This window comes from Solanum tuberosum, unplaced genomic scaffold (assembly GCF_000226075.1).
Source record: "Solanum tuberosum cultivar DM 1-3 516 R44 unplaced genomic scaffold, SolTub_3.0 scf00101, whole genome shotgun sequence".
NCBI classification, from domain to species: Eukaryota; Viridiplantae; Streptophyta; class Magnoliopsida; order Solanales; family Solanaceae; genus Solanum; species Solanum tuberosum.
In genome coordinates this window covers 1672244-1684296 of record NW_006239029.1, presented here as the reverse complement: position 1 = coordinate 1684296, position 12053 = coordinate 1672244, and the positions used below count along the sequence as shown (strand labels likewise).

Sequence of the window (12053 nt, the reverse complement as noted above, 5' to 3'; positions counted from 1 at the left end):
AGCAACATATATCATTTACAAATGACTTAAAAAGCTTTAAAATATTTAAAAGTTATATAATAAAATAGGTTGACTCTCAGAATTTTATCAGGCTCACATATATTGGGACAGAAAAAATAACACATATCATTTTAATATTACCAAAAAAGTATTATAAATAATAATAATTAACAACTTAAAATATCTGAAAGACATTTTAAAAGGGTTAATTTTGTAATTTTATCCATATCACATAAATTAGGACAAAGTGACCAGTAATGTACATTATTTCAAAGTTACATAAAAATATTATAAATCACAATAATTAATAACTTCAAACATTTTTTTAAAAATTATGAAAATTTGGATGACTCTCCAAATTTCATTTGTAATATCTAGTATTTATTACAAATGCTTATGCACTTAATTTTCTCATAAGAATATTGCAAGTTACCTTCTTGTCCGCAAATACATGCAAAAAGGGAAGTCTGATGCACAAAACATCCCACTTTAGCAGAGTTCGGGAAAGGGTCGCACCCTATAACGGATGTGATGTAGATAGCTTACCTTGGTTCAGGATAAGTGATTGCTTCCATGTGACCTATAGGTCACACGGAGACAACTTTACTGTTACTCCAAAAGTTTCCTCAAGATGGTTTCACAATAACTAGCATTGTGAATTATTAAATGTCCAGCATTAGGAACCTCATGATATTGAATCCAAGGGAGCTTCTCTGCTAGATAACTATTGAGTTCGCGCGGAATAATTATGTCATTGTGTCCTTGCCAAAGATGGACCGAACCTTCGTTATCTGGAAAAGGATTTTTTATATCCGTCGGAGCAAAGTCCCAGTTTCCGAAACCAACTATCAGGTCTCGATACAAACATTCAAACTCGCCTTGCTGTCGAACTTTCTCCTGGACAAAGACATAGTTCCAGAATTATGACAATCATAATGGTAAGAAAATACTGAATGAATCTATCTCATTCATATAAGAAGAAAAAATTCACGCTCGGTAGCATTTGAACCTGCGACATTGGATTTTGGAGACCCGCGTACTACCATAGGAGGTTTTTGAAAAGAAAGGGTAAATAATCATTTTATTGTTCTATCACGAGGGTGCTAGTTGGGAGTATGTTCTAGTCACGGAAAATCAAAAGGCAAGCACAAAAATGAGTAATGACCCGCGGTAGGAACTGGAACGATGAAATTCAACATTTTGTTAGTTCAGTTTTGACTGTGTAGTAGCTCTATAATACGGATGTTGTTTATCGTTGGATAAACTGCAGATATTGATCCCAAAAAAAAAAAAAAAAAAACGGCAGGTTCAGCAAGTCCGTGAACAACCATCGTACTGTAAAAATTGTGAAAAAAGAAAATGAGAATCATTTACCTGACCAGGACTCGGGGCAGAGGATAACTGCTTCAGCATTTCTTGATCTGGCGGACAAAATATTGCCATGTTCCCTTCCATCATACTTAAAGCATGGAACCACTTTTGGTTCATCCACCAATGAACCAGCCATGGGGCATAATGCGCAATTCTGAATGTCCGTTGATCTTGTGCAAGCATCTTCCCGAGGGCTTCGTTTGATAGTTTAGCGGGATAACATGACCACCAATAATTTACAAATGGAACAACAAGGGCAACTCCGGCCAGCCTGCGTTGGACATTCAATTCATTAAATAAAAGAACTGAAAATGTAGCACTTCCAGGTATCTAATTTAAAAACAATAAGAAACATGGTTAAGTTCATTTCCGAGTAACAAAGGACTGTAAAAGATGAAAATGTACCTATTCGGTATGTACTTAAGACAACTCCATACACAATACGCTCCCATGGACAAGCCAACCACATAGAACTTGGGTCCTAGTTGCAACTTATCAGCTAGCTCCTCAACGTCAAATGCTTCACTCTTTACTGAGCGCTTTGGATGTGGATCACTCTCTCCATATCCAGCACGATCATATTGTAAAACATATATTTCAAGCTCTTGCATTAAGTCCTGGAAACATAAAACAGAATCAGCAAAATGAAAATACAAAATTCAAGAACCAAAGGTTTATTAAAGATAATCTCCTCTTCTTTTTTGTCCTTCTACGACAATCTCCCCTTCTAAGGATAGAAGAAAATTACTCCCTATGTCCCAACTTGAGTGTCTTAGTTTGACAGGGTACGGAGTTTAAGAAATAAAAGGGAGACTTTTGAATCTTGTGGTCTTAAATTAAAGATTTCTGAAGTTCTTTTTAAATCTTATGGTTTTTAACTTGCCACGTTGAATCTTGGAATTTGGGAATTGGAAAACTTATTAAATATAGAAAGAGATACTCTTTTTGGGACAGACCAAAATGGAAAGTAAGACGCTTAAGTTAGGACGGAGGGAGTATACAGCCAATCAGGTCTGTTGTAGTTCTAAATATGAAAGTGCAAGAAAAGAGCAGAAGTTTCAAACATCAACTATCGAGCAGTCATTAACGTTGAACTCAGTAAGACTTTACTGATTTTCAACCGTATTGTAGGTACAAGAAAACTTGGTCATAACATACATAGTAGCTACTAAAATGAATACGCTAAATATGGAGTTATAAAAGTTTTCATACTTGGGATATCGGCAACATCAAGTCTTTGGAACTATCAAAGCCGTGAATAATAATGATCTTATGCTTTGCCTTCTCCTTGGAAACGCCACTCTCTTTGTAGGCTACATATCTCCCATCATTGAGTTGGACCCTTGGCGAAGTCACCGGAGGACCACCTGGAGAGCCACAAACTTTTGGAGGGGGAGGCTTAAGTAAAGCCAAATAAGCCCATCCGAGAAGTCCAACTGTTGTTGCTACTGCTATTTGTGTAATCATAGCTGAAAAGAGAAGGGATAAATTAGACAATAGTTGAATACGGTGGCAAAATTTATGTTAATACAACGTAAATGATCTATGCCACATAAGTATGAAGTCATAAACTTTAATCTATTGCCTCTAGACAGACGGCACGTGTTTTATGAACACAAATCAAACATTATTTGGCAGTAGAACCCAAATTTCTAATTAGATTTTTGGAAGGCATTTTTTCATTAAATGGTACACAGCAAGAACAGATATGAGAATAGTAGGTAGCTAAGGCACAAGTGGAGCTTGCCACTATAAGGCACAAAAAGCTAAATTGCAAATTTGATGACAGATCATTGTGTTCACTGTTATGCTCGTGTAGATATATGTCAAATGCTCCTCATCTTAAGATTTGCCACAGTAACAAATACTAATTTATTTCCACCGGGGCTTTGGTCTAGTGGTAAGAGTACAGCACATCATGTGTGAGCTAGGCGCACGTCACGAGTTTGAACCCTGTTATAGACAAAAGCCTGGTAGTTCGGTCGAGAATGGTAGAGGCCCTCAGGGATTCCTCCGTTATCTAAAGAAAAGGCCAATAATAACTGATCACCTAATGAAATTGTGGTACAGAGTTTCTCATGTTAAAAACCAATCCTGACTCTGAGTTCTACAAGTACATCAGAAATGGCATACAACAGACTGTGCTACGTTTTGGTGTGACATAAAAACTTCCAAATATATTACAGAAATCCACAGTAGTTAGCTCGTAGACATTGAGAATTCCACAGAAAAGCATCTTCATTGAGATAACGGTAAAGCTTATAAGAACAAAGATGAATCACAGAAATTACCAAGGAATTGAGAATTCTCGTTTACCTGTACCTAAATTATTGTGTCTTTTCAAAGTAAGATAAGATAACAGAAAAAGGATATTCTTGTTGTTCCTCAAATGACAGCAAAAACAGAGATGTTAAGGTACTAGCACAGTTGTCTACTATTCGACATGAACAACAACATACACAGACCTTACCTCTACATGTATTAATAATACACCCTATAATATTGAATAGGGTGTATAACAGTTGAGATGTAGAATATAGAAGTAATAAGGGTAAATCATTAAATTCCCTTTATGAGATTAGATAACTAACTTCCAATAGTTAATTAGTAGGATGAGCTAATTCTTATCAGCAAGTCAGAAGTCAAATTCTTTTGATGGATCCTCTGTCAAATATCAATCAGGTTTATGCCATGGTAGTTGGTGATGAAGCACAAAAGTCCTTAGGTTCAAGTTGTGGAAATCTTGGGATGAACATTACGTCAGCTAATAGTCTTGATTCTATGGCTATGTACACGGAAACTATGGTTCAAATACTAGAGGTATTAGTGGACAATCTAGTGGTAACACTAGTGTAATCATCCCAGTGGTAATTTTCCTAGTAGTTATGGTGGAAATCAAAGATTCAAAAAGAACTTCAATGTGGTGTGTGAGTTCTGCAGATGCAAAGGACATAGTAAGGATCAATGTTTCAAACTAAAAGGCTATCCACCTGACTTCAAGTCTAAGAAAAAAACTTATAGTGAGGCATCTGGGCTGCATATAATGTGATCGATGAGCAAACGTATGCAGGTACTGAAAACTTGCAAGCTCAAGGAACCTTCACATATGGCTTGAACACTAATGTACCACCATCTACTAGGAGTCATCAGAATGGATATAACTTGTCCAGCAGCTCCAGGAGTACTGATGACTATGCTAAACAGTTGCAGGGGTGTACTTTCACAAGGGATCAATATGATCAAATTCTAAAGATGCTTGGCCAAATCTTTAACAGTCTAGAACTAATGTTTTGGATCATTGCACCGTGTGCCCTTATGCTAAGCAAACAAGATCAGTGTTTCCTGTTAGTAGCATCAGAAGTGTTGGTAGTTTTGATTTGATACATATGGATTTGTGGGGTCCGACTTCTACCTTTGATGGCAATGAATACTTTCTTACAGTTGTAGATGATTTGACAAGAATGACTTGGCTATTTTTGCTAAAGAATAAGTCTGATGTATGTGTGTCCATTCAGCAATTTGTGAAAACTCAGTTTAATAAATCAGTAAAGGTAGTAAGGTCAGATAATGGGACTGAGTTTGTGAATTCTGTGTGTAATGAGTTCTTTAAAGATATGGGAATAGTTCACCAAAGGTCTTGCCCTTATACCCTTTAGCAAAATGGAGTTGCTGAGAGGAAACACAGGCATATATTAGAAGTGACAAGAGCCTTGAGGTTTCAAGCTAAGATTCCTATAAAGTTCTGGTATCAGTGTGTTTTAGCATCTTTTTACTTGATCAATAGAATTCCAAGCAGTGTTTGCCTATAGTCATCTGTCAACCTTATATCAAAATTATATTGCTGCGACTTCTTCTCTTAAAGAACCAGGGTCATACTTGAGGCTTTAAAGGATCGTAGATGGGTAGAACCCATGAAAGCAGAGATTCAGGCTCTAGAAGCCAACAATACTCAGCTAGTCACAGATTTACCTGATGACAAAAAACCAATTGGATGCAGATGGATATACAAAATAAAATACAAGTCAACAGGTGAAGTTGAGAGGTTTAAAGCAAGGTTGGTAGCCAAAGGTTACAACCTAAAAGAGGATATAGATTATACAGAAACATTTTCACCAGTGGTGAAAATGGTGACGATAAGAACTATCTTAGCCTTAGCTGTATCAAATCATTGGCACATCCATCAAATGGATGTACACAATGAATTTTTACAAGGAGATCTACATGATGAAACCTAAATGTGTATGCCTCAAGGATTTTCCAGTTTGCCAGATCAAAGGTAGGAATCACAATGCATCAGAGAAAATATGCCTTAGAGCTTATTTCTGAGGTAGGATTATCAGCATCCAAACTTGCAGGAACTCCTATTGACACAAATGTAAAGCTGATATCGAAGCAATATGATGATCATCTAAAATATAAGCTGAAGGAACCAGTGTGTTAAGATCCTCCTACTGATCAAAGAGCTTATCAGAAACTCATTGGAAAACTCCTCTACAAGGGATACTAATACTTGGATAAGCATGGTTAAAGAAAGAACTACTCATAATACACCAAATCAAACGGTGAATAAGAAATAATGTCAACATAACTAACCAAACGACCCCTAAAGGGATTTGTCATCAGTTTATGTCTTGTGATTGCATATCATTCATTTTATTGGACACTGCTTGGCTGCGTTTGACAAATCCATGCATCTTCACTCTTCTCATCCATACACAACTATGTTTTACTTCTTAACCTTAACTTGAACTATTAAATCTGCTTATATAACATTCTTCACAGCTTAAAGAACCTTCAGAAGTTACCATACCTGATTGGCCCTGATCAAAGTGGCCTACTTTTTAATCCCCACTTCCCCTGAACGGAAATCATTCTAGAGAGTAGCGGAACTTCCGCTGCGGAAGCAGGGTACTGAATTTATGTCTCATCTCTAGTGGTTATTACAGTTCGAGATTGTAACTCCTAGAGCTATCTCACAATGTGAAAGGAAAAGGCTTAGTGTTATTAGGCTTCATTTCAATCTGTTCTTGTAAGTAAGATCCCTGTACAAACAGTGGCGAAGCCAATAATTTCACTCAGAGTGTTCAAGGATATCTTTTGACCTATATACACCGTATAGTTTTCTACATACTCCGTATAATTTTTGGATGAAGGGTATTCAACTGACCACCTTAACTCTATGTGGCTACACCTCTACGTACGTACAAAGCAAAATTAGGATCTTTAGTCACAACAAATTTCTCAGCTCTAAAGTGTGCTCGGGCTAGTGCCCTGTATGTGTCTAGTGCCTTAGATACGTCCCATTCCACGCTTAACTCTGACCTCTGCAACCGAATTTACAAAGGCACAGTTGAAGGATCCAATGCTAATGGAATGGACCAATCTATAACATAGTTATCACAATAAAGATCTACATCTAATGGCTCCAAGACTGCTATTGGTATATGTTTTTAATGACCGAGAAATCTATCTAGAGTCGACCCTTTGGGCCAACCACAGCCTTTGAAACTCGGGAATGATGGCCCACCCTTCATAAATGCAACCTAACTATAAAATCTAATGTCGAATTCAAATAAATAACACAATCTTGAAACAAATGCAAAAGGAAAGTGTATTACCTTTGTTGAGCAGCAAATTGAAAGCTCAAGTCGACGAACTTGACTGGATTCCACCTGTTCTCCTAGAATCGAAACAGCAAGGAAGGAAGGGGATGAAAATCACAATTCTAGCCAGAAAACCTTTTCCCTCTTTTGGGTGTGAAAATCATATGAAACAATGAATGGGCCTGGTTCAAACCGTGCGAAATAGGATAAAATTAAGAATAAGTGGTTAAAACACACCTAAATTATCACATTTCCGCGAGTTTCATACCTCAACTATCCATTATTCCATTTACCTACCTACACTATCACTCCCATTGAATCAAAATACACCTCGATGCTTATCTGACCTACACGTGGCTTGTGTTCCTAATGAGGAATCTCATGTAGTCCTTAGCTTTTTTATTATTGGGTTAACTTCAGAGTTAATGGCTAAGAAAACACCTAAACTATCACATTTCCGCGAGTTTCATACCTCAAGTATCTATTGTTCTATTTACCTACCTAAACTATCACTCCCTTTGCGTTAAAACACACCTCGATACTAAGTTGACCTACACACACCTATTGTGGATCGTGATTAAACATTTCGCCAACTCAACAACAAGGTATGTTTTAATACAAAAGGATTGATAGTTCAAGTAGGTAAATGGAACAAAAAATAGTTAAGATATGAAAGTCGCGAAAAAGTGATAGCTTAGGTGTGTTTTTGACCATTAACTCAAACTAACATTCAAGATAACAACATTTATAATTTAGTCCCATATCTAAACAAATTGTTCATCATATGCTCATTTCAGTGAAAGCACCATATCAAAAATTTAGCAACTACAGTACTACAGAACAGTACTATATATAATCAATACAATACAAGAAATAGTGGAGGTATAAAACTCGCGAAAAAGTGATAGCTTAGGTTTGTTTTTTATCATTTAACTCTAAAACTAACATTCAAGATAACAACATTTATAATTGGGAAAAAGCTCAAATATGTCATCGAACTTTGAGAAAAGACTCATTTATGTCATCCGTTAAAAGTTTGGCTAATCTATGCCATTTTCGTTTGAGAAAAGACTCATCCATGCCATTATTTGTTAACTCAAATGGCGTGGATGGACCAAACTTTTAACATATGACATAGATGAGCCTTTTCTCAAAGTTCGATGACATATTTAAGCTTTTTCCCTTTATAATTAGTACCATATATAAGCAAATTATTCATCATATGCTCATTTCAGCAACTACAGTACTACATAACAGAACAATATGTAACCAAATACAGTACAAGAATCAGCTTAAAAGATGTAACACAACAACACTAGCTGGACATTGAAATCAGCAAACAAACCCCAACCCCCAAATCTCAAAAATTCAACAAAACAGAACAAAATTAAGGCAAAATTAGTAAAAAAAGATCAAATCTTGAAAGGAAAAAAAGGTACCCACTTGAAGAAAAGTGAAATGGGGTGTTGTTCTTGGATTTTCTGGTGTGAGCTCTAGCAGTTGCAGCAGTAATCTTTTTACCACTTTGATTCATAGCAATAGTTGAGAATTGTGTATTTTGTAGAAGATATTATGAAGTAGGAAAGTACTTTAGTATAAGAATATGTCTAATTAGGATAGCATTATTCTCATCTGTTTGGTTTTTTTTATCACATGGGAGTTTTGGTATCTATGTTAGGACCCACGTCAGGGGCGGAGCTATGACATGGCGAGGGTGGTTAGATGAACAACCTTCGTTGGAAAAATTTTAAGGGTATATATACTAAATATCAAGTTTTTTGGATATATACTAACTGTTGAACAACCTTGACACAATAAAGGTTGACAGCCCAGTGGTTAAGGTTGTGCAAAGATGCCTCTGCGTTCCGGGTTCGAGCCCAAGTGTAGGCATTTTCTTTAAATTTTTTCATTATTCCGTTTGTTCTCTTAGAAAAGGCAAAACTCAGTCTGGGTTCGATCCCAGGCTTGAACATTTCATTTATTTAATATTTGTTCCGTTTTTCTCTTAAGAAAAAGTACAAAAGTTACCTTTTTTAAGTTAAGAAAAACAAAAGGAAACAAAAGGTCTATTTAAATGGTTGCATAGTGCCTTATGTAGAGAAAAAAGTATTTAAAGATGTTTCTAATGAGTGTATTATGAAAACATTTCAAGAGATGAAGTGTCGTCGAGTGCAATTGTAGTTACCACTTTACAATTTACATATTTTGGTGTGTATGAAACTATCCGTCAATATATTTGTCCTACTTCATCTTCCTTAGTTTATCCATTGATATTTTGTAAGTTTCTGTTTTAAGAATTTTCATTTTGGATATTTGGTTAATTTGATATTGAGGTATGACTATTTTGAAGCCAATCTTTATAATCTGACTAGCAAGGTTTATTTTTTTACTTGTCCTAAAGTATGAACACCCTTGGCGAAAATCCTGGCTCCGCCACTGACCCACGTTAATCTGAATTCATGTGTAATATTTGTTAAGATAGAAAATAAGTTGTACCTGAATTGTTTCATATGTTAGGACGTACGTTAATTTGAATTCATATCATGTACTATTAAGTTAGAAAGTGATATCTACCTAAATTGTTTCATATGTTAGGACGTACGTTAATTTAAATTCATGTCGTGCAATATTTATTAAGGTAGAAAATGACATCTACCTAAATTGTTTCATATTTAACTAAGCATGAATGAATCTTATTCATCCTGCTACAACCCTTTATGAGTTATTTTGATTTATTGTTATTTCTTATTTCAATAAGGAATGATTTTTTCATCGAGATGTTGAACTTTATTGTTGGCTACCTTGACAATTATCGGTAGTGACAACGTTCGAATTTTTTTTATTAAGGAATTTAAAAATATGAGGAAAGTATAAGAAAAACTCCATTGGGATTCAATATCTAAATAGTGTAAATTTCCGCTGATGAATACCCTTGCCTCTATTTGGCTCCATTCCTGATTAATAATCCTCTAAAATATTTTATATTGTCGGTGATTGATTGGATAAGAATTTTTAATAAAATAAAAAAATTGTGCTTTTGGTACTTGAAATTTTCATAAGAGAAAATACATAATTACCCCATTCAACTATAACACATTTTTTAAAAAGACACCCAACTTTACAAGGGTCCTAGTACCCCATTGAACAATTTAAAAGTGATATAAATATTCCATTTTTGGGTCAATCCCACTTATAAGAAAGAAAGTGAATGCGCGCACCAATTACTGCTTGCCACGTGTTAATTTTATATAATTTTCTATTCTTTGTTTTTATTTATGTTTTTTCTTTCTTTCTTAGTTTTAATTAGATATTTTCATTTCCTTCAATTTTGCTTAACCTCATCCTTTGGTCTTCTTAGCTGACAATCTTGTTTGCACAACATCATTTTCATTTTGTCTATCACCAAATCAAAATTGAAATTGAGAAATTAAATCCGCTATCAAATTAATTTTTTTCAAATTAAAATTTCTTTTTGTGATTTTAGCATTGATTTTTGCTCTAATCAACATGGGTTGTATTTGGAAAAACATAAATTCTCTCTTCAGGGTCAGATGAGATAATTTTTAATTGGTTTGAACATGATTTCAGCCCCATTAATGATCAGAAGTCACTTGAAATACGATTTTTTCTTCGAAGTTGCATCATTTTTCCGGCGCTTCTCACCCTCGCCGGCCAAGAAGGAGGAGTAGAAATCTGAGGATGAAACAATAAATCATTCATCGTCGCTATTGCAAAGGAAATCAGTTAGTTGTCAATGAAACTTTTTGCCGGTGACCGAACTAAAAAGGCATTTTATTGATGGACTGAAATTGTGTTATTCAGTTACAACTGAATCTCTATCAAAATCCAATTTGAATGGAAAACGAAAAGAGAAAGAGAAAGAAAAAAGAAAGAAAAAGAAGAAAAAAAAACCTCGCAGCCATTGTCTCCTTCAATGGACAATGGTGAAGCGTAGGAAGGAGAAGAAAGAAAAAAAAATTAACACTAAAATAAAAGATTATTTATATATTTAATCAAAAATATTGCAAACAAAAGTTCAATCATATTTTTTTTTAGTTTTCACGCTCTAGAGGTGAGTGTTATACACTCCCTGTATTAAATTCCAAAAAAGGGTTCAATAATTTCACTTTAAACTAGTTTAGGGGTGTATTAGGACCCCCACAAAGTTTAAGTGTCTTTTTCAAAAAAGAGTCATAGTTTAATGGGGTTTCTATGTATTTTCTCTTTTCATAACTATATAAGTTATTAATCTTATTAGTGTAAAATTAAGTCTTGATGTCTAACTCACGTCACAAAAGTTAGCTCAAAGAAAATAGAACCGTCCAAACCTTATAAAAAATTCACCCATCACATTAATCATTAATGTGAGACTTTTGTCATTCTTCATTAGTAAGGAGATTGGATGTAACATCCGGCAATTTGAAATAACTATGAAGAGGCTTAAAATCGGAAATAGTCATTTTTGGAAAGAATTTAAAAATCTGGAAATTTGGTCAAGTATGGGAAAAAGTGAGTTTTTGGCCAACTTTTAACAGTCATAACTCCTATCTCAGGATTAGTTAGGTGTAGTTCCAGTTATGTTTGGAAAGCCCTTGGAATGATCTTTCCAACGCCGCCGAGTTTGCTCGTTTCCGAGTTCGTATGAGTGAGTTATGCCCTTTGGAAGTTGGGCTGTTGGCAGGGCAGTTAACCCGAATTTGTAAGGGCATTTTGGTCTTTTCCCTAGCCACTTTTCTTTTGGTTATATTGAGGTGTTAGACTTATTTTAAATCAGTTTTTCCCTTTTAAAAGAGTGAGAGTGAGGGTTTGTGAGTAAAGAGGAGAAGAAGGGGAGAAAGAGAAGATCAAGTAAGGTTTCGTCAAAGATCGTCGTGGATATCGTCGGGGGTGATTCCTACTAGGTATGTGAGTTCATAGTGTTGGGTTGGTTCTTTCCCCCACACGCCAAACTTGTTTAATTTCGAGAAGTTGTTGATTGTGTTTGTTGAAGTTGTTGGTTGTGTTTGTTGAAGTTATTGGTTGTGATTGTGTTAAAGTTCTTGTTGATTTTGGGGCATGTTTCCGGTTGTGATTTCGAGT

At 35.2% G+C, this 12053-nt stretch overlaps 1 protein-coding gene across 1 annotated transcript; it reads right to left on the bottom strand.

Annotated features, from left to right (window-relative positions):
• Positions 1-308: 308 nt before the first annotated feature.
• LOC102603730 (uncharacterized) lies at positions 309-8503 on the bottom strand. Its single transcript, XM_006349058.2, has 6 exons — positions 8418-8503; positions 6990-7051; positions 2584-2840; positions 1777-1988; positions 1375-1642; positions 309-897 (listed from the first exon to the last, which is right to left on the bottom strand). Exons 3-6 carry the CDS (start codon positions 2836-2838, stop codon positions 610-612), a joined length of 1023 nt encoding a protein of 340 aa, XP_006349120.1. The 5' UTR covers positions 2839-2840; positions 6990-7051; positions 8418-8503; the 3' UTR covers positions 309-609.
• Between the last annotated feature and the right edge of the window lie 3550 nt (positions 8504-12053).

Excerpts from the sequence above, each read along its gene's own strand:
- LOC102603730 (XM_006349058.2), bottom strand. The coding sequence starts at position 2,838 with ATGATTACACAAATAGCAGTAGCAACAACAGTTGGACTTCTCGGATGG. Across the intron at positions 1,643-1,776 it reads CTTAAGTACATACCGAATAG|GCTGGCCGGAGTTGCCCTTG; the intron begins GTACATTTTCAT and ends TGTCCAACGCAG. Across the intron at positions 898-1,374 it reads CTGCCCCGAGTCCTGGTCAG|GAGAAAGTTCGACAGCAAGG; the intron begins GTAAATGATTCT and ends GTCTTTGTCCAG.